Genomic DNA, 25,661 nt, shown 5'->3' on the forward strand with positions numbered 1-25,661 from the left:
TGGCCAGGTGCATGTGTCCCCAAGTGGACTAGGTGCCTAGAGTAGCTGTATGACCTATGACTTGACCTATGCTAGTAGGTTGGTGTTAGCAGGGAGAGGGTGCTTCTCAGCACAGAAGCAGAAGGGGCCATCACCAAGCACCTGCCAAAAATCACTGGGGTGGTTTCTGAGCAGCAGAAATAAGGAACATGTTCTCGATTGCCCAGGAAATGCATTGAGGACTGGAAGGGGCCAGGCAGGCCAGAGCCACCCAGTTCCATGGGGTCTCACCAGTCAATACTGAGGCTACTAGAGGCCCTAGTGGTACACCAAGTCTGGCCAGCCTGCACCAGGAAGCTCTGCCAAGAGAAAGGGAAAGACACTGCTGCTATGTCCCTGAGCCATGAGATCGTGGAACTCATGAAGCAGAACCAGGCCAGGGTCGGGAGTTTCATTTTCTAGCATAAAGTCAGGTGACCCCTACTTCCCTCCCTTATAGAGTCCCTCAAGCTGAGACCCCAGGGCCAGCCTTCCCAGCCCCAGGAGCACCATGCCACCAGAGACTCACCATCCTCTTCATCTCCTTGGACACCTGGTTACCACCCAAGTGGTTGTAGAAGGGGCGCTCGGCTCCCCAGTGGGGCGGATTATGTCCGATGGAATTGGTTCTCTGGCGGTTCATCTTGGCAATCATGGCTTTCTCTTCTTTCTGAAGAGCAACAGAGATGCCTCAGTGTGTGGGCAGAGCTATGGGAAGAGCGCCAATGAGCAGACCCTCACGCTCTCTCTAGGAACAAGAACCTGGGCAGGCAGAATGAGGAGCCTTTGCACAGCCCTGGAACTCGCTGCCCCAAAGTCTGGGGTGCTTGGTGTAGATAATTATGAGAGCTGGTGTCATGAGAAAGTCCGGGGTGTGGGGACACCTGTCGCATACAAGATGTACTCCTTACAAGTCTGAGCACGAGATTCTCTCCTGGAACTTCTCAATCCACTTGAAGGCCAAGCTCCCAAAGTTCTAAAATACACCGCAGCCTGCCACCATGTAGCCTGCCTTCCCTCTAACCGGTGGTGGCAGGGATGGGGTAACTCCATGGGAGGGCTGAGCTTCCCTTCTAGTCCCCCAGGTAGCCAGGTCAGCTTGCACTATGGTCTCCAGCCCTGGCAGGTTCTACTCACTGGGATGCGGGGCTCAGCACCTATTAGGGTCTGTTTATAGTTTCACGGGTGGGTAGAGCCAGGGCTGAAGATGTCCAGAGACGGATGGAGGGAGAAGGGCCCTGGATTCCAGGATCTACTTCCTCTAGGGTCTGTCAGCAGAACAGACCTGCCATGCTCCAAGAGCAGCTCCCAGAAACCTGTCGCTGAGTTAGGAAAGTCAGAAACGGCAAGACAGTAAGTACACAGAGACCCAGCCTCCTCCCTATGGACAAATACTCCTTAAGTACCTATCCGTCAGACTTTCTGTCATTCCCAATAGGCACCAGAGGTAGATGACATAGGGCTTAGGGGACACTCAGCCTTCCTTGGCTCACACTGCCAGGGATGGGGCTGTCACACCATTTATCTGTCCCCTCCTTATGCCTTCTGCACTAGCTGTCAGCCGAAGGAACGGAGACCCAGAGGGCTCACGGCAGGAGGGTGCAATGGAGGCCTATGCATCAGGGACCGGAAGGAGGGATACGGAGGGCCTGGGAGGGTCGCAGTTCATTCACACTCTGGTCAATGAACAAGCGGATGTTTAGGAGATTGTCTGAAGTGCTGCTCTCCCCTGACACCCCCTCCCTTCCGCTGCTGCGGCTGCTGGGGTGTCTGATCCATCTCCTCACAAAGGCCACTGTAGCCAGGACCTCTCTTCATGTTCACAGCAAGGAATCCCCCTGCTTCTGCCTCAGGATGGATAGGCACTGTTCTTTCTGCCCCACCTCTCCTTAGAAACGCACTGTCTCCACCCAGGGTTCTCTGGACTCTGCCTCCACACGGCTGTTCTGTTTCTAGCACTTTAAGCAGGAGGGAGCTTTTCTCTACCAAAGGCCACTGACCACTGGATACCCTCAGTGGGAAGACAGCAAGGTGTCCTCATTTGGGGAAAAACAGAAAATGCTCCATTTGCCTTAAAAATTACGAACATGGAACATGACACTATTAAAAATAGAACGCTGAGGGCTACTAATAATTCAGTTTTTCTACTTTACAGATGTGGGCTGAGACAACGAGGAAAGAAGAAAGAAACCAGAAGGCGAAAAGGAAGACAGTTTCAAGAAACAGAGATGCAGGGGCCAGCAAGATGACTCAGCCCGTGGAAGTGCTTGCTGCCAAGCCTGACGACCTGAGTTCAATCCCCAGGAGCAGCAAGATGGAAGGGGAGAGCCGACTCCTGCGAGCTATCCTCTGACCTCCACACACACATTTGTACGTAGAATACAAGTGTTTAAAAACAAAACAGACACACATAGATGCAGGCTGAAGCAGGCATCCACAAACACCAAAGGGAATGAGAAGACAAGGAAGCGAGTGGGAATGAGAAGAGGAATAGGGAAGAGGAGAGATGAGAAACCACCACCACCTAGCAAAAGCAGAGAGCGATTCCGTGGACGCTCACCCTTCCCTCCTCCCCCCAGGCATCCTTGCTCACTCCTCTGGGGCCTGTTGCAATTTTTTTTTTCAACCGAAGTGGAATGAAAATATCCTTTCTCCCCCATCAGCTCTGCAAGGTCTCAGTCACTTTCAGGTCCTTTCTGAGAGATGGGAGGCAACACTGAGGGATTCATAGCCTTCCTCAGGGGGAAAAGAAGAGAAGGAAAGAAGGGGCCAAGAAAAGGTTCCAAACCAAAAGACTGCCCGGGGCCCCTGACCCACAGGCCCCGCCCACTGACCCGCTTCTGGGTACAGCGCAGGATGAGGAAGGTCTCGATGCTGTGCTCCTTGAGGTAGGCATTGCGCTCGCCACCACAGCCTGGCTCCACCTCATAGTCCCCATTCAAGTAGTTGAGCGTGGCCTTGGTGATGTGAATGCGCCTAGGGGTGGGGGAGGCAGAAAGTGTGAGTCGAGAACTGCGGTCAGATACTAGCAGCCCACCCAAGGAACACGCCTCTGGTCTGACAGTCACTCCTGCGCAGAAGCCAGCCATGGCTCCTGCCACCATGAGCTAATCTCCAGCCCAGTATCCAGGTCTCTCTCAGTCACTCCTGAGGACCGTTTCTCCTGGCTGCCTTTACAAGTCTGTCTGTGCCACTTCTGTCTACTGCGTCTCCCCACACCTGTATCCTTGGTATCCATGCCAGCTGGTGCTTCAGCGTCCTGTAGGGAACGAGCCTCTCTCCACTGAAATAGGCTGCTCTCTACCACAGGGCCACAAGCCACCGTTTGTCATCCAAACAAACACTTGGATGTTTGAGACAACATTCCTTACGACTTATACGTAAACTGTGGTGCATGATTTGCTAAGTTAAAAAAAAAATCTTCCTTTGTCTTCTTTCTTTCTTCTCCCTCCTTCCCTCCTCTCTCTGTCTCTCTCTTTCCCTCCCTCTCCTCTCTTTCCCTCCCTTCTCTCTCTCTCCATCCCTCCCTCACTTCTCTCCCTCCCTACCCCTCCCTGCCTCTCTCTTTCCTTCCCTCCCTCCCTCCTCTCTCTTTTCAGTGCTGAGGGTTGAATCTAGGATCTTGTGTGTGTTAGGTAAGCACTTTATGGTACAGCTACATTCCCAGCCCAGCACCCCTCTGCGCACACACACACTAAAGAAACCTCTAACCCCGCCTGCCCACAGCATGCCTGCTCCTCCATCCTGCCGACTCCAACCCCAACTCAGGACAGTCTCACTGGGTGAGAAGGGAACTCTGGCTTCCACCTGCACCACCGCAGCTCTCACTCACCCGGCTTTGCCACCAGCCTCCATGTGGTTGGCCAGTGTGACATCGTTAGACCACACGTCGAACTGCCACTTTCGGAGACCAAGGACGCCGCAGTGTACTCTCCCGCTGTGAATTCCCACACGCATGTTCACGTTCACCCCCGTCACCTCCCGGACCAACCTGGAGATGGAGCAGGGGTAAGGCTGGGAGAGGGTCAGGGGCTAGGCACACAAAGCAGGGGTGAGGCTGAAAGGGAGGACTGGGGTGAAAGGGGAGTTGGGAGGGGCAGGGGTCAGGTGCCTTTCTTTCTGCTCTAGTCTAACCTGAAGGGCACTGGCAGCAGGTGTTTGGTTGCCTGTTCAGAGGAACCATAAGTGCTGTTTCTATCTCGGCCATAAGGTGGCAGTGTGCTGCACAGTAAACCGAAGCAACCCCCCTCCACACACCCACTACCTCCATTGCCATTGCCACTGTCAATTAGATGACTGCTCAGAAAATCATAAATGTACTGTAGTGCTCTCTTGAGTCCATGGGGGAGATGTGGTCACCCTGAACCCCAATCATGCAATGCTCTGGAGGCAAGGTAGACTGAAACGGTTTTCCCAAATATCGATTGATTGGATTTAATGCCGTTGCTCCCCTCTCGAGGTTAGCAGGACATAGGAGACGGGCATTTCCATGGGTTACATGGAGGTGGGGGTAGGGGTGGGGTCATGACTGTATGATGACATAGGAAGAGGTGAGTCTGGGACAGTGCAGGGAACTAGGTTGCTCCTTGAACTACAAGACATCTGCATTCCAAGCCACAAGCACCAGCATAGGAGTAGGGCTCACAGTCTGCTTAGGGTCTGCAGAAAAAGGTTTAGGAGTTGAGGAAGAGGAGGTACACAGTTTGCACTTTAGAAACTAGCCTTCCGTGACACTCGGCAAGCTGTGGGACTGACTGGCGGTCTAATTTGGTATGGTGGGCAGGTTCGCCCCACCAGGACCACTGCCAATCTCACCTGTCAGATCACCTGCCCCCCACTCTGCCCAACTGCAGGAAAGACTTGGGGCTCCCTCATTTCTCTCGTCCTGGGGTCAAGTCGTCAAGCATTAGTGTGGGAGTAGTTCCTTTTGTCCGAGGTGTCTGTGGACACCTCGTTTTATTGTTTCTCTTTTCTCCAGAGCTACCTGCTTTGCAAGGCTTCTCAGTCCTCTATGTGGCATCAACCACTCCTCCCTACCTGTGTGTCCGGTTGACACACCGGCTATCAGTGCAGAGGGGACCAGGCCTCCCCTCTTAGCACTGGCTGTATCCAGGGCATGACTGTGTAGCCGAGTCAGGCAGGAGACAGTCAGGAGAAGCTACTGTGCCCCAAAATGGGTCTAACCCCCTTCCTGGCCAGCCACTCTGACCTCTGACCTTACCATCCATCTTTTACTTTTACTTTCATACAGGCTATTTCTAAAGTGCAAAGTTACAGGACACCCTCCCTGAACCAGCCCCTAGCTGGTAATGCCATTGAGGTTTTCAATGACGAAGGGCTCCTTCCAGGGACACAGCAATCATGTCTGTCCCAGGCTCCTTCGGCTATTGCTCACAGAAAGATGCATTATCTATGCTTGAACCCCAAGAGATCTCTTTAGCCCACAAGAGTCTAACTCTCCCACCTGGGAGGACATGGAGCTAGTGTGCTTTACTTCGGGTCTGGGGTTGTGAGAAGTGGTGAGGGTTTTGAGGACAGGCCACTGACTCAGACACGGCCACTCCTGAAAGCTCTCCCTCTTGCCTCCTCCACCAAGGAAAGCAAGGAGCCCCGGGAGCCGGGATGAAGATTGAGGTACAGACCTGCCCACCAGCCTAGCGGGGGGCCCTGGGTGCATCACACCACTGCCCTGCCTCCATCAGTCACTTCCCAGACTGTGGGTTAGTTCCCTGGAATGGATAAAGCCTGGAGGAAAGCACTTACGAGATGGCCTCGATCATGTCCAGGCCCATCTCCACACAGCAGTGGGCGTGGTCGGCCCTGGCTTCTGGCAGCCCCGAGACGCAGTAGTAGCAGTCCCCAAGGATCTTAATCCGTAAACAGTGATTCTCCTGGAAAAGCAAATTAGTTTTAAGAATCCAAACTAGTGGGAAAGAAGAGTGGGAGGGAAAGAATTGAGAAACCAAGAACCACCCATGCCTCGAGTAAGCTGCCTTCTAGAGAAGCGGCCACAGCTGCAGTGCTGGAATTGAGTCTGGTCACAGCCGGGGCTATTGGAAGCAGTGGGACACGGGGGATAATGGCTAAGGGACAAGCACTGCGGTCTTCCAAGCCTAGGAGCTCCTCCCCCACCCCCTTTGCTTGGGCTGGCATCTCTGGTCCCACTCCTTACCCTGGGAGCATACCCCTGATTCTTGCCTGATTCTTATAAGTCTATCAAAAAATTTTTGAGACATATATATGAATATATAGACTAAAGCCAGCAGAAGTGAGCTTGAGCCAGAAACCCATCTGACCCTCAGCCTGCCGAGACGCTTATCAAAAGGAATGTTTGGCTATGCCAGCAAACACACTGACTGCCGAGAAGTGAGCAGAGCTCAGCACCGGTGGCCACCGCCACCACTTGGAGACAGGTGGCACTGGGCATGGAGGCGGGTCACCACCAATGCCTAGCTGGGAGTGAGGGAGGCTCCGTTAGTCATCAGCTACTCCAGCTGCTTGAATCTGACTCTGTGCTTCTCCATGAAGCTGGGTCAGTGAGGGGCGGGTGCTCGTGAGGTGCCTACGTCTACCTTGTTCAAGCTCAGTGATGAGAGGCTACCGTCTAGCGCCCTCAGTGGCTCCAGAAAGCCCCTGGGCACAGTAGACTCTCCTCCACATGTTAGCCTGACACCCTGTCTATAAACAGGGCTGTGCTCTAGGCCAGTGGACACTGTAGTAGGTGGCTACTTACATGGCACGACTCTACAAAGGCCCATTCTGGAGAAGAATGAGCGAAAACAGAGACCAACTGAATGAATGTCTTCATTGCCACTCCCTGCTAAAAGGTGTCACTTCCGTTTTTGGGTCCAAGTGCTGGTGAATCCCTTTCTGGAGACCTTTAGGGAAGGCACCCAGCTGCTTACAAGCCAGCTGGAGAGTCAGATGTGGCCTCCCATCCCTCCAGACAACTTCAGCAAGAATGCAGCTACATGGTACCTGATTCGCCCCAGGGAAACCGAAATCTCACTGAGGGCTTGGACACTATACCCTGCAGGCAGGCATGGAGACAGCCCCTTCAGACTACCTCACAGCCAGGGATCATGTCTCCCACTGTGCTGCCAGAGAAGGTGTGGGACATCAGGACACACTCTGCAGCCTGACTGATGTCTCTACCCATCACAGGTGCCCAACACCAGTTTCTACCAAGCTGAGCGCAAACATGGATTAATGTCTTCAACCTCCAATCCCTGCCCTAACAGTCCAGGCCAGGCAGACCACGCTCTGGCCCACACTCAGGGTGACTCACCGCAGCCAACTTGTCAAAGCGGGCGAAGAGCTCATTGAGGGTCATGACCAGTTCCTGGGCAGTACACTGGGATGCCAGGCTAGTGAAACCCTCGATGTCAGCAAACAGGATGCTGGGAGACAGGAGGAAAAGGAAGACTTGCTATAAACTGGATGTCTGTGCCCCCCGCATCCATACAGTAAATCCTAGTGCCCACTGCAGGGGTTGTAGCAGCAGGGACTCAGAAAGATCATCAGCCCATGATAGTGGGGCCCTGTGAATGGGATTAGTGCCTCCATAAGGAGGAAGAACAGGAGAGCTTGCTTCCTGGCTCTGCTGCCATGAGAAGATTCTGAGAAAGGGCTGGAACATGGCCCTCACCAGACCCAGCCATGCTGATACCATGGACTTGGACTTCCAGCCTCCAGAAGTGGGAGACAGTTGTCTACAAGCCCAGTGTGGCCCCCTGTCACTGCAGCCTAGACAGACTAACACAGGACTCTGCTGGGGAAGAAAGTTGGAGATTATCCAGGGACCTTGGGAGTACCTTAGGTGCTAGGACGGTTATGGGCTCCAAGAGTCCTGGGGGGGTTTGTCTTAGTTAGGGTTTCTGCTGCTGGGCTAAAATACTAAGGCCAAAAGCAACGGGGGGCAGAAATTTCTTCTTGCAAACCGCATAGCACACTCTGTCACTGAGGGAAGTCAGGGCAGGAACTCAAGGCAGGAAGCTGGGGCAGGAACTGAAGCAGAGGCCATGGAGGAGAGCTGCTAAATGGCTTGCTCTCCGTGGCTTCCTCAGTTTGCTTTATTATACAGTTCAGGACACTTACGCAGGGGTGGCACCCCCCATGGTGGGCCAGCCCCTCCCACATCAATCATTAATTAAGAAAATGCCCCACAGACTTGCCTACAGGCCAATCTTAAGAAGGCATTTCTCGATTAAGATCCCCTCTGCCCAGATGTGTATGGGTTCATGTCAGGTTAATAAAACCCAACCGGGAAAGGACTCCAAAGGCTGCTGGGGAGGGGACGAGGGCACTGGTCTCTCCTACTACGGGGGATCCCTGATCCTGTTACCTGAACTTTCTCTGTACTCTCATGCCCAGGCAGGAGGATGGGTGCAGAGAGAGTGAGCTTTTTGAGAGCCCCCCACTCCCCAATCACCTTGCAGGATTGCCCCTGTTGATCTTTGAGCTGCCCCTACCATAAGGAGCTCTGGGAAGCATGGGCCAGAACAGAGCCCCAAAAGACTCTCACTTCCCAGTCTCAAGCAGACCTCAATCAAGCCCTCCACTCCAGGGAAGACCTTTGGAAGGACAGACTGAAAGAGGATCAGGGAAGAGCGGAGGTAGACCCTCCTCCCCAATCCCCCCCCACACACACCCACCATCACCAGGAAGTCCCCTGCTCCTCCTGCGGGGCCTCCAGCCTCACCATCCACGGCTGTTATCACAGCCACACCAGCCAGCTATGGTTCTTTTGTCCGTTCTTGTTTCCCCTGTCCTTTAGTTTGAAAAAAATCTCTTTTCCTTCAAAACAGACCACAAGAGAGAGGGCCTCAAGACCAGGGTGTATAAGGGCCCCTACATGTTTGGTTCCTTAAGAGGGACACAGAAATATTCTAACTCTTAAGGACTGAGCTGCTTCTGGTAGACAAGCCCTGAGCCCTCTAGAACCTAATTCAAAATTAAGAATGCATAGCTAAATATATTTGGTAATTGTATTACAAATGTTTACAGGTATATGGAGCAGGTAACTGTATGTGAGAATATGTATGCAGATGTTTATGTGTTCATACGTACACGCACATGGGTGGAGTGTGCATGAAATGGGTATCTTCCTCAACCGTTCTCCACCTTATTTTTGAGATAGGATTTCTGACTGAACCTGGAACTTGCTGATTGGCTAGGCTGACTGGCCAGCAAGCCCTGGCCCAGCAGCCTTGTGTCTCCTGCTCTTTACTGCTAGAATTGCAGGTGCGCACCATTTTGTCCAGCCCCATTCCCGTACAGACTTTATGAACTGAGCTATCCCCCAGCCCAGCTTTTTTATTTTTGGACATGACAAATTGTGACGGGTAATGGAACACTAAGTTATGCGGCACACGCAGGGTGGATCAAACGCAGGCAGAGTAACACACACATTGCTTCAAGGAGTCATCGTGTCTCCCTCCCGATGAACCAACCTGCACCTTTAGATGAAGCATGCCTTTTATCATGCTGTTACCTGTGGCCTTTCTGACTCTCGCAGGGCTAGTCAAGTTCCAGAGACAGACAGCAGCTTACCTCAGCGTGGACTTTTCACATGCAGACTAGCCAGGCAAGACTCCCCTCACCCTTTCAGGCTCTGATTACCCTAGGGACAGTTAAGGGGTGCCTTGGGATAGCCCCCACACTCCAGTGGTCCCTGGAATTAGGCACACTAGTTAATCAAGAACTTCTTCTCCCAACATCATTTTCCTTCCCAAGGAAGCACAATGGAGGCTCTGACCTGCATTTTCCTTTCCTCCCCATAATAAATACTCGATTATTTTGTTACCATATTTACTAGTTTAACTAACTTAATCATTTTTTAAAAAGATATTTTAAACACACTGAAGCTGTGGGTGCTTTCCTTGCACCCAAGGCCCTAGATTCTATCTTCGGCAGCACAAGGTAAAATTATTTAATATATAATAATATATTCCTTTATGCTCCTACATATATTCACTTCTACCTCATAGCTATCCTATGAGGTTGGTACTTGCTTTTAAGAGAAGGAAATTAAAGCATAGAAATACTGAATCGCCATCCCAACGCCACACAGACAACCTGGATGCCCATTCCAAGAGTACAACCAGTTCATGTTATGTGGTCTGTCAGCCCCACAGTCCTCGGAGAATAAAAACAGCTGTTGCCCTGGCAATGACTAGGGGGGCACTTGCCACAGTTGCTCACAAACCCACAGAGCAAAACATCAGGGTGCATGGTAACAGGCTGGGTCACGGGGGCTCCAAGGCATGTAACTGGGCGGGGGGTGCCAACAAGGCCACAGAGAAGCTGGGAATGTTCCTTTTGCTTTTTCCAGACAGGGTTTCTCTGTGTCACAGCCCTGGTTGTCCTGGAACTCTATGGAGACCAGGCTGGCCTCGAATTCACAGCGATCCACCTGCCTCTGCCACCCTAGTGCTGGGATTAATGGAATGGACCCCACACCTGGCTGCAAATATTCCATTTAAAAAGTGAAAAAAAAGTACAAGTTTATTTAGTTTAGTAGAACAGTAAAATTATTGCCCAGGCAGGGTTCTAGGGTGTCTGCTAGAAAGTCTAACCCCCTCTCTGGGGGTCCAGGAAATTACCCTTCAAGTATAGGTGGAGCACAGCACACAACACTGCGGCTATGTGTTTCTTATTCTGTCCTTCTCTACTTTTTTTTTTTTACCAGAAATGTGAACTCTTTGAGGGGGAGGGTCTCATTTCACCACTGTATCCCAGTCCCTACAAAATTTGCAGCCACAGGACTGACCAACTGGGGACTGGCTCTTGGCTTTACCAACCCCCAATTTGGCACCTACATCATAGGTGCCCATATTAGATAAAGGACTGCCATTACAAAGTAGCTTAAACACTGGAGAGATGTACACTCCCTATTGTTCTGGGCCTGGAGGTCTGAGCTCAAGATGCTGGTGGGGCGAGGGCCACATCCCCCCTGAGATTTGTGTTTCTGGGGTGCCCATTCATTTTTGATATTCCTAAACCAGAGACTGCAGTGCTCAGATCGCCGCCTTTAGTGTCTGTGCCATCACACAGCCCTTCCCTCTTCTCATGACGATACGAGCCATATTTACGTGACAAGTGTGAGCTTGCCATAACCTCTAGCAATCTCTCTTACCTGTGGGGATCTGTCCCAAATCCCTTCATTCACAGCTGAGGTCATGGCTAACACAAACCCTGTGCTGTATCTTATACACACATGCATGCAATAAAGTTTCACTTAGGTCTTAGACAACAAGAGGATAATGAAAGAAATAGAAAAATTGAAACAATATACTGTAGCAGCAGGTGTGGGAATGTGTTTCTGTTTCTCTCTCTCTCTCTCTCTCTCTCTCTCTCTCTCTCTCTCCCTCCCTCTCTCCCTCTCTCCCTCTCTCCCTCTCTCCTGTGACACCCAGCCTCCCTCTCCTTGCACATAGCTGGTTGTGGATAATCTAAACTAACCTAAAGCAACATTTTAGATAAGGAGGTCGGTTCACAAGTACTATGGACAGCACTTATCTTCTGTCCATAAGTACATTCAGCCCATAGCAGTGCCTGATGCTTATTTACTGGAAGGGAGAGAATGCCCACAACTTCCGGGAAAGCAAGAGGACAAATCGTGAACTCCCCCTTCTGCCTCACAGGGCCTCCTAGGATCCCAGAACATCACCTCAGAGAGGAGCCTGTGAAGCTTGGGGGTCCCTCACAAAACCAGCATGGTTACCACGGACAGAAGATACTGTGTGGTTATCACCAGGGAGGCTTAGAAACCCGAGACCTCCCCAACTGCTGGCATACTGGGAGGGGTCTCTACGGCTCTCTCAGCTCTTGGGGAAGCAGAGAGGGAAGGTTACCCACAGTCACCCAAGAGTCATGCCAAGCACATTTCTAACCTGGGTTGGGAGAATCTCATACAAGGTCTCTGAGGTCCCAGCTCTGACCCCGGAAGCCACTCTGGCCCTTCCGTGGAAACTGGCAACTGCGTCCTCATTCGCCCTTTGAGAGGCTTCTGTTCTGTGGGAGGATTTTGCTTTCAGACTGTCCCTTATGGAGGCTTCTATGCTTCATAGGGTCTCCCCAACACAGACCATCTCTTCCGCCCACCTGGCTTTCCTGGCTGTATCCCTGGGAATTCTAAAGCCAGTTCACAGCCTAGCACCAGGCCTAGAGAAGCAGAAAGATGTTGGCTCATACATCAGCTCACTTGAGACCTCCTCTTGACACACTAGTGGGTCCTTGGAGCGACTAGACACTGGGGACGGGCGCACATGGAGGATACTTCCCTAACGATCTGTCCTCTGTCACTCCCTAGCTAGCCTGACTGCCACTCAGAGGCACGAGTGTGGGGCATGTCACCAATTACCACTATAGGCCCTCTGCAGCCCTGCTCTGCCCGCAGGCATTTCCTTACACTCAACCCCTCCTCCTGCCAACAGGCCCTGTGATTTATGAGTTGTCAGCATTTGGCCCAGCTCCTACACACAGGGCCACATCCTGCAGCATTGCTGGGCACTCAGGACTGGGTGGGCTGGCAGTGCTAACAGCTGTGCCTGAGGAGTCCCGATCCCTGGATCCTCATCCAGATCGGGGCTATGGAAGGCAGGACGGGAAAGAAGTGAGGTAAGGTTTCAGTCCACCTCTGAGGATGCTGGCAGCACCCTGGGGTGGTTAGGCCTCTGTAGGAAACCATTTCTTTGTGTCCAACAGTGATGCCCCTGAAGCACCCACCCTTGATCTCCTCCACATCACCCAGCCTGGACAGACACTTGAGTTTGTGGCTTTTTTGGGTAAAGGGGAGCAAAGAGTCATTCACATCCACTGGGAGAGTTGGCACTACCAGGTGTGAGGAGTCGACAGAGGGCTTTTTTTATTTTTTCAACAGATTTTTTTTAAATGAGTCGGCATCAGTCAGAATTACCCTAGGCACAGGCTGGAAAGGAAAGGGGGGATGACCTCGGAGAGGACACCAAATACTAGTGCACAATGCCATCAAGGCGAGGATCTGCCCAGGTGGCCATAACGTCTCCACCCTGGCAGAAACAGGGACCTAAGTGAGGTCCAAGAGGAGAAGTTGGGGGACCTCAGATCAAGGTATATCCCGTAATCCACTTTGCTAGCAAGCCTTTGGGCCTCCTGCAGACCCCAGGCCAGCCCATAATCACATCTCATCCTTACCACGCAAGCAACAGAGCCTGGCGGTGCCTGTGGACACTCATCCAGGAATGTGAGAGGCTCGGGAAAACGCCCTCCACAGGAGAGGCCCACAGAGGAGGCTGCACCAAACCCCAGCAGCAGTCAACCCGATCTGCATGAATTCCTTTTCTTTTCTACACCGCCTACATTTTCCAATTTCACTACAAAACACAGGCCTTTATATAATAAAATGTTTATGTTTGAAAAGGCAGAAAGCAAATCACTCTTTCTCTTTCAGAACCCGATTCTGACCCACTCATCTTCACGATGCCTTCCTCGACTAAGCCCACTCAGAATAATCCTCTTGTCTGAATTCTTAGTAGGATCCGACCCACGGGTCACACCTGTTTGTACTTGTCTCAGAAACACAGCCCAGCGTGCTCAGCCATCAGAGCCTCTCTCCCCCTCTCCTCCCCCTTTCCTGGCTTGCCAGAGCCCTGATTTCTAGAGTTGAGAGCTAAGCCCTTGCTGATTGCTGGCTCCATTCCCCACTGGTCCTTATACTGTGTCCCAACACAAATGTGGGCCTTTTGTGAACCCCAGACAAGGAGAGAGCAGAGCCCCTGAGCAGGTGCCGTCAGGAAGGCTGGAGTACAGAAACCTGTGTGTGTGTGGGGGGGTTCCTTAAAGAAAAAAAATCAGACCAGTTTACCACATGAGCCAGCAGCCCCACTTCTGGACATATACCCAGACAACCAGAAAGCAGAGGTATGAATAATATTTGTTCACCCATGCACACAGCAGCATCACTCACAAAGGTAAAGCTGCCCGAGGGGCATCCCAGGAAGAGATGGCGCGAATGTGGCGTACTCAAAAGGCGCCTTACTCAGCCTCAACGAAACACTGATGAATGCCACAACCTGGCTGAACCATGGGAACATTGGCTGGGTGAGCCAAGCCAGTCATCAAAAGCACAAATTCTGTAGTTCTATTTATATGAGATCTCTAGAATAATCAAACTGCTAAGGACAGAAAGAAGAAAAGCAGTTCCTGGAGTGGGGGTCTGGGGGTACAGGGACGTCTTGAACAGTTATAGTTCCAGTTTGGGGATGACAGCCCTGGAGGGAGAGGTGGGTGTACAACACAAACGTGGCTAATGCCACTTACACTTGCAAGGTTGGGTTTTAAGCAAAATATCTTATGCTAGATCAGTCTTTTAAAAGGTTTATCATCTATTTATATGTATATACATATGTGGGTATGTACATGAGCATGCAGTTGTCCATAGAGGCCAGAAGAGAGGGTTAGATCCCCTGGAGCTGGAGTTACAGGACATTGGGAGCTGCCAGATGTGGGTGCCAGGAACTAAACTCTAGCCTTTCACAAGAGCAGCAAGGTCTTCACCACAGAGCCATCTCTGTAGCCCCTTATACTACAATATATATGTGTACACACACACACACAGACACACATACACAAACAAAAAGTAAATAAGTGGCTCCCAACAGAACTGGCTGGGTTGTCAACTCACTGCTCCCACAGTCCTCTGCTCAGCTCTTACGTTCCCATGAGGACTAGATACTTCCTAATAGTGCCCTTTTAATAGCATCACCTGGCACATAATAGGATCTCAGTAATTGTTTATAGGCAGAGACCATTTGCAATCATAATTGGTATCGAATAGAATTGGGCATACTTCCAGCATCAGGTTTGAGATGTCCATGGTCCACTCTTCAGATGGCTAAGGATGGACTGGGGGTCGGTTCTTTCCACACCCTGCCCCCAGAAGGCACACTCCATCAGTGGGTATCTAAGGCATCTCAGACATGGTCCATGATCATTATAATTCAGAACCACACCACATGGTGGCTGAGCCAGACACTAAAGCAACCTAGGGAATGCAGCCATGTCCTTGAAGGAGACAGGAGAGACGATAACCTTCAAAGGGGAAAGAAATTAGAGAGAGGGGGGCTGGAGGAAGGAGGAGGCATGTAGGTCATTCCCACAGCACTTAACAGGGAGCATGCATATGACCTCATTCACAGCCCAGGCTGGGCAGCCCCTCTGCTGAACCTCGTGGGTACCAGCAAATGAAACAATGAGGCTCAGATTCAGTATCCCACATGAAACTTCCGAAGTGAGGAGATAAAGATGGGAACTGGGGCAGAGGCAAGTTACCTCGGAAAGAATATACTTCCCCAGCAGGGATATGCACCCCCTAGAGGTGGTGACCTTCCACCCCTTTCTACAAGGAAGAATCTGGAAAGGTCCTAGCCATTCTACCATCTAACAACCTTAAATCCTAAGGAACACCAGTGTGAGGGGAGTCAAGTGGGGTTCACCTTCATTCAGTAGGACCACCATGGAAGTCAGGAGAGCCTGGCATTCTCTGTCCCCTGGCCTCTGGAGTAGTGGATTACCACCTGATCTTGAAGCCAGGTTGGCAGTCTCCACGGACATCAGAACATAGACTACTAAGCAGGCTGGGGGCTTTCCAGGCATGTACCCCTAACGTTGTGTCTCCCAACACTGGGCACCTTCGAGCTGACTGCCAGAGACGGAACATACACTAACTTCAAGCATCCCCAGGAGTGGCACGGACCTCTCAAGTGCCTCCGGGGACGGTAGAGATCCTAATTTCAAGTCACCTTCGGAGATAGTGCCCCTTAGCTCCCAGCCATGCTCCCTGTCTCTGCTGCATCTTGGCGTGAAGCTTGTGACTGCACAGATTGGGTGACACGTGCACTAAACAGATGAATGAGCCCACACATCTACCCCCAGGTTACAGCTGAGAAAACAAGGTGACTGTCCACAGTCCCAGTTCCCAGCTGACAGGGCTGGGATGTGTGCCGCTCTGCTCCATGCGGACACTTGTCCTGCTCCACTCCACAATGTGACCTCTGCATCTTCCTATACTGTGTCCTCTTCCCCTAGCCCAGTGGTTCTCAGCCTGTGGGTCGTGACCCCTGTGGGGGTTGAATGACCCTTTCATGGGGGTCATCTAAGACCATCAGAAAACACAAGATATTTACATTATGATTCATAATCATAGCAAAATTACCGTCATGAAGTAGCAATGGAATAATTTAATGGTTGGGGGTCACCACAACATAAGGAACTGTATTAAAGGGTCACAGCATTCAAAGGGCTGAGAACCAATGCTCTGGCCTCTCTGAGCCCTGATGTCCCCGTAGGAGTAGAAGCCCTCTCTGAGCCACCAACCACAGGGGCTGACACAACCCATCTGTCAGCACTCATCAGACAGGAGCGGCATCTGGGACCTCATGCCACAGCCAGCGGTAGCCCAGGACCAAAGCGTTCTTCAACTCCTTGCTCAGTCTCAGCTGGTACCACAGGAGCTGCATGTTATGGGGTTGATTTACTTTCGTTGTGGCCTTGCTCTTGTTGGGGGCAGAGAACGGCATGCCATCATCCTCAGTAACTGTTACAAGTCTGCAGAGAATTGAGGAATGTGACTCATCACCCTTGCCCTCTCCAGCTAAGAACCAAGGGCTTCCTCTGGATTACAGGTGGGATAACAACCCAGAAAACAACAGCAAGGATCGCAGCTCCTGACTGCTGCACACTGAGACACCAGCACAGCTCTGCACCGTCCCACATCATCCCACTCACTCTAATTCTATGTGCAGATGAGGAAGCAGGTTCAGAGGGGTCCAGTGCCTTGTTCACACAGTCAGTACACAGCAGAGACCCCAGAACCCAGGCCTAACCTCTGCACCTCTTGGTTTCTCTGAACCTGGCCCTGGTGTGTTTTTAAATTAGGAGGCCCACCAGTACTACTAGTCTAACCTGACAACCTCTTCAAATATGAGACTAGAGTAAGCATACGCCTCTTCCCAAGGCTACATCCAGGCTAGGACCCTAGGAGGGGACCCGGCAGGATGTTTGCATGACTGTGATACCCTAATCTCTGATGTACGTTATAGATTCTAGCCCTCCCTGAGAACTTTAGATTCTCCCCCTTAAGCACCACAGCATCTTCATTTTTCTCTCCTTCCTTCTCTTTGCTGATCGCTGTTCTCAATCTGGCTTATGCTAAATAGAAACATGTCCACTGTGACAGGCCTGACTTGTGCCTTGTAGATACTGAGATAGCTCTACGACTTTCCTTTTAATCACCTGAAGTCACTGCAGGGCCACTGCTGGAAGCAGGTGCAATGGTACCCAGAACAAGGGTCATCCCTTGAGATTATCACTGTGAACTGAGCAGGTCTGGGTACTCTCTGAGCAAGCCTCTTTGCTGGAGGGCTGGGGCTGAGAACCCATGCCAGGCTGTTCCTCAGAGCAGATTTTCTTCCAGATTATCTGTGTAGACATCAGTGGAAGCCACAGGACGCTCTGCTGAGCTCAGAGTAGCTAAAGAAGGCACCTTTGTCCCTTGCCAGGGACATGGTTGGGAAGATGGAGAGAGGAGCTCAGAACCCAGCTCTGACATATTGGGGCCACTTTTGGAGCACCCTCTTCCCATCTAAAACCCCAGCCTCTTGCATCTGTCCCAACAGGCAGGGAAAGCTATTGCTTCCAATGTCCCTAGACAGAGACCTCAGATCATAGAAGGACCCTGCGATACCTCAGTCATGTGATTGAACACACACACAATACTCTCTCTCTCTCTCTCTCTCTCTCTCTCTCTCTCTCTCTCTCTCTCTCTCACACACACACACACACACACACACACACACACAACATCTCTCTTTCCCTCTCCTCCCAAGAGCTCTCCAAACTTCCTCTCAGAGTTCTTGCCCAACCCCCCCCCCCCACCTAGGTATAGAAACATATATTCAAAGTCAAAAGGTCAGAAATCTTGCTGGGGACAAGCGTCCCTCTTAGCCAGTGTTGTCCATAGATAAAGAGTAAACCTCGGGGGCTGGAGAGATGGCTCAGCGGTTAAGAGCACTAGCTGTTCTTCCAAAGGGCCTAAGTTCAATTCCCAGCAACCACATGGTGGCTCACAACCATCTGCAATAAGATCCGGTGCCCTCGTCTGGCCTGCAGGCATACATGCAGGTAGAACACTGTATAGATAATAAATAAATAGACCTTTAAAAAAAAAGAGAGAGTAAACCTTGAGGCCTCCGTTTCCTGGTCTGTACAGTGGGGAAGACAACGTGGGGACTGTGGGAACACAGAAAGCACTGACGGAGTGATATTTCACACCCAAGGACAGGTAGAGGAACCAGCATGCTGTCTGCTTCCCAGGGCTCATGTCCATTAGCCACGTGGCAGGTAGCCATCTTGGCACTGCCTGATTCGGAGCGTGGGTGGCTTATGGGGAAGCTTCAAAATCCACCCCCAAACAGACCACAGATGTGTGGTGCAGTCTACACTTGCCCCTCACAGCCTTGGCCTTTGAGTTTTAAGAGACAGGTGGGAGGGGCCCTTAATGAATGCAGAATGGTCATCGCAGACTTCAGAGCACATCTGGAAGCTAAATGGCTCTGCTCATTCTACAAGCAAATCACAGTGTTGTGTTCCTCCTCCGTCCCCGCCGACAGCCATAGTGGGGGCAGTTTGCCTGATCCAATGGCTCCCTTCAGTGAAAACAGCCCATGCCTCCCACGAGCCTCTTCAATCAACCTCAGAGGACTTGTGCCTTAGGAAAGAGAAGGTAACTTTCCCGAAGCTCACAGTGGCTCCTTTCCTGGGCATACGGGAGAATTACCAGGCTCTTAGGAGCCACGGTGGATGAAGGCCACCTGTGTTGCTTACATCCCTGTGGAACTCATAAACAGATTTTGCACTCTATTAACCTACATCTGTTTGCACATCCCTGCTGTCAGCGGCTCTGCCTAGGGAGGCAGCCAAGGTGCAGCAGAGGCAAAGTGGGCTTCAGAGCAGGCTGGGTTTACCATACTGGCTTGGGGCGGGGGGCTTCAGCACTGGTCTCAATCCAACTGGATCTCTAAGTTAGGAACAGTTTGTGTCTCCCATAGAGATGTCCAAGGATCAATGACAAGGTGGGCAATGCCTGGGACAGTGGCTCGCGCACACAGGCTTAGAGGGCATGCCAGAGGCTGGTGAAGGGGACTGTAATAAGGGTGACACCAGGGTCCACGTCCATGTGTTCTATCTTTGTCAGGTGAGCGGTTCCCCTGGAAGCAGGTCCACTTCTTTTCTCCCCTCCTTTCTCTATTCTCTCTTACAGTCTTGCTGCCTACTTCATACCCTGACAGGAAGTTAAACAGTGCTAATTCCCTAAGCAGACAAAGGGCAGAGCTGGCATGCTCCACAGCACTGGGCCACCCCCACCCTCCATGAGGCTGTCTTCACCAGGGTCCAGTTCCCCCACCCTGCCCTCACCCCTACCTCACATTGTCATGCTTCTGGATGTAAATCTTGTGGAACATCATATCCTCCTGCTTGGCGTTGATATCTGCTTTCATCTCCATGGCAACATGACGGGGAAGGACAGACAGCAGGAGACGCTCCTGCAGAGGGAAGCAGATGAGCCTGTCACTATTCCTTCCACATCTCTGGCAGGTCCCCTCTCATCCATACCCATGCCAATGGGGGCAGGACACAGGAGGACCTCCAAGGCTCTTCTGAGAACCACGGAACTAGAACCAGTGTAAGAGGAGGGAGCAGCCGGAGTCACGCCCCAGGATTCTCTGGGATACCTCCTGGTTCATCACCTATCTTGCCTCCATTCTACTCTGGGAAAGGCACTCCGGGTGGAGCCTTGAGGATCAGGCAGCTTGGGTTAAAACCTTAAAAACCCGAGTGGCCTTGGCCAAACTACTGTTGACAGCATTAGCTGGACCCATTCAACAGACATTGAGTATTTATAGATGTCTACTACGTGCCAGGCAGCAATCTCGTGAGAATTAGAGCCATGCACCTACAGGCAGCCTCCCCCCCTCTGGAGGCAAGGAGCAGGCCTAGGCTAGGACTGCTGTCGTTAGAGAAGGCCCAAGAGCCTGCAGCACCTTTCAATCCCATGTGGGAGACAGTGGCCCAGGAACAAGAGAAAAGAGAGTTAACTTTGAGGAAGCAAGAGAAGTTAAAGCCAGTCATAAGGGAGGTGGGAGAGAAGCAGGAAAAGGGGACAGGGCCACATCGTGGCAAGTCATGTCAGCTACTTATAGAGCCTGGACTTGACTCAATTCCTGAGTTTTCCTCCATGGTCTGTTCTGTGCTGAGTGGCTCTATCTGAAGGCCACAGCCTTGGCTCCAGGCTAAGCCCTCTGCCGGGCTCACACACTTAAGTACTCTCCTCTCAGGCCTTCCATTCCGGTTGCCGGCAGCCCTCTCCGTCTCTCCTTCACACCATTGTGCACTGAATTCTGTGTACCCCCTCCCCTGAGGTAGCCCTGAGACTGAAGTGTCCTCTTTGGTTCCTCTTCTTCTGGGTGCCCAGTGAAGCATGCTCTACTTCTGTCCTCAAAACACTCTTACCTCGGGGAGCAGATCCACTGTCGAGCCACCACCATCCATCCATCCATCAACTCTGTCACCTCCACTCATCTCTAGCTCCATGGCTCACTGACTCCCAAATGCCCACCTGTGACATCCCATCCCTCCCTGCCTTTGCAGAGGACACTTCCATCCTCCTGCATCAGGGTCCAGATCCTGCCCCTGCAGAAACTGCTTATGTTTCTAGAACTTTCCTCTGGTACTCATTCCTCTCCTCTCAGCCCCAGGCCAAGCCCTGGCATTCAGCACTGACCTGGGAACAGCTCTCGAATGTGTCCTTTCCCTTCAGTGTCCTCTTCTATGGCTCCAGTGCCGCGCTCACCTGTGTCTGGGACTCAGGCAGCACCACTTTGGCTCTCTACCTTCCCATTAGCCCTCCCTGCTGCCTGTACAGCCTAACTCTCTCCAAAACAGGTCATGATAGCACACCCTTGCTTAACATCAATCACCACATCAGGCAGGATTCTAGACCCCTAGCCCTGAGGCAGCAGGAGACAGGGAGAACTCAGGGCAATCTGCACTACACAGGGAGACCCTGTTTCAAAGCACAGAAACAAATGAGCAGCATCCTCGGGGAAAGATGACGCCCAGAGCGACCCTGTAAAATGCAAGTGAAGGAAGGGGTTCCATTCTCAGGGGAGAGGCCCTGGAGTTGATAACAGAGATAAGACGGGGCTCTTGAGGAAGGCAGGGACTTAGGGGGTGAGCAGGGTGTATGCACAAGGGGTGGGAAGCCTGTCAGGGCAGCGATACGGCGGAGCAGGGCTTCCTCCAAGGAGCTGGACGGGGGGCGGGGGGGCAGGCAGGGTTAAGAGAAGGGAGGCTGGGGGCAGAGTTGGGGCAGAGCTGGGGCCACATGTAGTTTAGGTGGAAGGGAACTGGTCCAACAGGCATAAAGCCTTGGGTTTGATCCCAGTGCTGTGGAATCTGAATACACGGAGACGTGCCTAGAATTTGAAGATGGGGCAAGGGGAACAGAAGTTCAAAGTCATCCTTGACATCCAAGGTTCAAGGCCAACCTGGGATACGTGAGGTTGTGTCTCCAAAGTGGGGGAGCATAAACAAGGACAGCCAGACTTCAGATTGGTCAGTGTCCATTTGGGCACCTGGCAAATCACGGCAGCCACAGGGAGCAGCGTTAGAGGGCACAGGCAGGGACAGGAGGACTTGGAAAGCTCATCCCCTACCAGGTCGTCTGGATGTCAGCGGCCACGTTACTATACCCACCTAGCACGCATCCAGACCAGACCAGACAGAGACACCTACCCTTCAGTGAGCAGAGCAGTCACAGTGTGTACTTTTCCGCTGCCTGGCCATTCTCTTCCTGTCTCTAGCTCAACGAGACAGGGGCCTGATGGCACGTGGCATACAGGAGGCCTATGCCAGTGTTTGCTGAGGATCCGTGGGAAGGACCCATTGGTCTACAGAACTCCCAGAGTCATGCTGGTCCAAGTGTATAGATACCCCTCTCCATGCTGACCACCTTCTGGGGCGAGCATCCACACCCTCAGTCTGTCTAGGCAGTGTTAGCAGGGGGAGCAGGGACAGATAACCATCTGTCTGGATTATCTGCAGGAATGGACAGCAGTGACCTAGATATGACCCCCAAGTAAAACCTCAGAGTAGGATCAGTTGGAACCTTGATGCCAACCTGAGTCACCGTGTCACCTTACCCAGGAGAAATGTCTGAGGCTTTTCTTTTGGCACAGAGCTGTGGCCCTATGGACGGCCAGTCTCTCTGGTCAAGTACACTGTGGGGGGAGACAGGACGACCTCCCTTCTCTGAAGCATCCACACCCAGGACTGGACAGAGACAGAGAGCTGGATCAGGGTACCCAAGAGGCTAACAGTACCTGCTCCTTTTCCTCCTCCTTCCCTTGGGTAAATGCCTCCGCCCAGGCTGGAAATACTGGCTGATCTCACTTCTTCAACTTGTGGGGGTCCAGGCTAGAGGAGGCCTTTTGCTGCCTGACCACAGGGCCACATGAGGAGACTACAGGCAAGGGACAGGAAAAGCCAAGAGGCTCCTACAGAGCATCAAAGTTGGACTCCCTGAGGGAACTATTGCTTGGAGGAGGGGCTGGGCGGATGATGAGCACAGCCTCGGGAGCAGGCAGAGAACTAGCCAGCTGCTCCTCGGCCAGCCTGCGGGCCTCGGCTGCCATCCAGGCCTCCCGGCTGTGCCTCACTCACCTGTTGCTGGTTCTCCCGCTGTGAGTGGAGCCGAGCCTGGATACACTCCCGGGTCTCCTGGAAGGCCTGTCTCTGGGACACTTCAGCTGGGTAGTGAGTGCAGACACCCACAATGTTGGTGCAGGAGAAGATGAGGACATTGGAGACAAGCTGCAGAGGAAGAAGCCAAGCACACAGAACTCAAGAACATGGCAGGCATGGACACCGGAGCCCTGCCCAACCCCAGTCCTCCAGACCCCGAAGTCCAGAGCCCCCATCCACATCTCACCTAGCTAGTAACAAACAAAGGCCAAATGTAGCTAACACAGGACTAGAAGAAGTCAAACTTAATCTTTCGAATTTTCTAATGTCCCCAAAGACCTAAGCCTGGCTGGCATGTGATAGAGGCACAGCACCTAAGAACAGAGTCTCTGAATAATCATGCCACATACGCCAGTGTTATCACAAATTAAAAAGACTGGAGTTGAGAGCTACCACCAGAAAGGTTCCCCCAAAGTGGCGGAACTTCTCTTTTCAAAGTGTGGTAGTTGGGATGGCACAAAGGGGTTCCTTCCTAAAGAGACCCTGACTCACTATTATAAAACCTGTCTCCCACTAGTCCAGGCTGCACCGGCCATGCAGGTCACAGGACCATGACAAGCACTCTGGGGAGTGAAGTCTGGCCGGTGGAGATGAGAGGAGGCTCAGTTCCTTCCTCTCCAGACCTCTCCTGACAGCTCTTCGCTCCAGCGTCTGTCCTCCGCTACTCCTCACGGGTCCCTGCTGAATGCTGACTGAGATGCGTGTGGAAATCCATTTTCACCTTGTTGCTCAGCAGCCCAAAGCTAAGCTTCTTTTGAAAAGAGTACTTAGTGAAAGGCTAAGGTAAAGCAAAATGGTGTAACAGACCCCCCCCCCAAAAAATGCAAGGGGATTGAGCTCTGTGAGCTGAGGTTCTTCAGAACAAACCTGGGCAAGCAAAGCTCTGTGGATATGACCATGCTGAACCTGTTCCTATCCTTGCCCTGAGACACAAGAATCCTGGAGAGATCTTAGGTCTGGAGGCTGTGTGGGCTTTGAGCTCCACTCCTCCAGTCCCACTCCTTAGCTTGTTAATCTCAACCTTGAGCTCTAACCTCAGCCCTGCATCCTTCACCGTGGCCTTCTGGCCTCTGAGAAGCCTGCATTGGTCGCCAATTCAGACTAAGGAAGGTGCTTGTCCCTATAAATCTCAAAGAGCTTTACTTGGGAATGTCTCTGCCCAGCAATAGGTGCAACACATGATTCCCACAGTCCTCTGGATCTTCCACTGTATCTGTCCTTGACTCAGATCCACACCCTGCCATACCCTGAGGTCGTGTTGAGCCCCACATCCTCCCCAGCCAAGTGAAGGTCCAGGAGCCAGATGAGCTCATACTGGCTACGGTGCCATCCCTCTCTAGAAATGCCCAGAGAGTGTCTTCCCTGCTCCACAAACAGAACTCATCTGTCTCATTCTAACAATCAGGTAACCCCCTAGCCAAAGAGGACTCTGAACTCCATGGCAGAAGCAGGCTCAGGTGACCAACGGTCCCAACTTCATTGGCTAATATTACTGTTACCAACTCCTACCCAAATCCTACCAATACCTAAATTCTGACATTTTACGTAAAGAACTGACATTGAAAATCTATTTATGACAAGGGGAAAAAAAAAACCCTTCTCCATGGCAACTAGCAAGCCACCTAAAGAATGTTACATATGGGATGCTCAAGTTCCCTTAAAACACCTGCTATTGGTAGAAAGAGGAGGAGACAGGACCATCAGGGTGGATGCCTCATGAACAGGATTAATGCCTTGATGGGAAGAGATTTTTGCTTGTTCCCTCACCTCTGCTGCCTACCATATGAAGAAATGAGAACCCCAAGGAGGAGCTCACCAGAACCCAAAAGAAGGTGCTCATCAGAACCCCAAAGAGAATGTTCACCAGAATCCAGCCATGCCAGCAATTTAATCTCAGACTTTCAATCTCCAGAATGTGAGAAACAAGTTCTTACGTTTACAAGCTACCCAGTCTATGGTATTCTTAGCAGCTCAGATCATCTAAGACAAGTGGACAAGTGATAAGACCTGAAGGAGAAGCAGGAATATAAAGCAGAAACAAACACACATCAAGCAAAAGCAGAGGTAAGTGCTTAAATGGAGGACTGATGAGGAGGCCTCTGGACAGGTCAGAGTGCACTGGGCATTGAGAGACATGTAGCAAGGCTGTGAAAAGCAACTGGTCCTTGAGTAAATAACTCAGATTCTCCAGAAACCCAGAAAGAAAATACGTAGTGCAAGCCGGGCGGTGGTGGTGCACGCCTTTAATCCCAGCACTCGGGAGGCAGAGGCAGGTGGATCTCTGGGAGTTCGAGGCCAGCCTGGTCTACAAGAGCTAGTTCCGGGACAGGCACCAAAGCTACAGAAAAACCCTGTCTCGAAAAACCAAAAAAAAAAAAAAAAGAAAGAAAGAAAAAGAAAATACGTAGTGCAGGCTGAACAAGCCGGACATAATCCTTACACAGTGGGAACCATTAAAGATTGCTGAATCAAAAATGCAGGATGAGCAGGCACATGGCTTCCACGACTCATAAGGGCAATCACATAGGGAATGGAAGGTAGGTAGAAGCCTGCCACACAAGCCCAAATAGAAGCAAACCAAGACCTGTCTGACATTGGGGCCAGGCAAGGTGGAGCCAACACAGAACACCATGACAAGATAGGAGTGTGTTCCTGAAGAAACAGACTGTGGCCTTCAGTGTAATCAGCCAAGACCCAAGAGCAGGCCTCTGGGAAGTCACTGGGGTCATTAAATGATAGGTTTGGGGACACTGAAATGAAGGCTGCAGGGTATGCTAGTTAGGGGAAGTCCTGTGAAAGGA

At 51.7% G+C, this 25,661-nt stretch overlaps 1 protein-coding gene across 1 annotated transcript in view; it reads right to left on the reverse strand.

Annotated features, from left to right (window-relative positions):
* Window positions 1-25,661, reverse strand: part of Adcy5 (adenylate cyclase 5) — a 148,256-nt gene that overhangs the window by 32,042 nt on the left and 90,553 nt on the right. Inside the window, exons 2-8 of the mRNA XM_075965287.1 lie at window positions 22,780-22,929; window positions 19,480-19,601; window positions 7,307-7,418; window positions 5,782-5,909; window positions 3,851-4,009; window positions 2,853-2,994; window positions 548-688 (exon numbers count right to left, since the gene is read on the reverse strand). Of these exons, the coding sequence (XP_075821402.1) occupies window positions 548-688; window positions 2,853-2,994; window positions 3,851-4,009; window positions 5,782-5,909; window positions 7,307-7,418; window positions 19,480-19,601; window positions 22,780-22,929 (954 nt within the window). The remainder of the gene's footprint in view (window positions 1-547; window positions 689-2,852; window positions 2,995-3,850; window positions 4,010-5,781; window positions 5,910-7,306; window positions 7,419-19,479; window positions 19,602-22,779; window positions 22,930-25,661) is intronic.

Source organism: Microtus pennsylvanicus, chromosome 1 (assembly GCF_037038515.1).
Source record: "Microtus pennsylvanicus isolate mMicPen1 chromosome 1, mMicPen1.hap1, whole genome shotgun sequence".
Taxonomy (NCBI): domain Eukaryota; kingdom Metazoa; phylum Chordata; class Mammalia; order Rodentia; family Cricetidae; genus Microtus; species Microtus pennsylvanicus.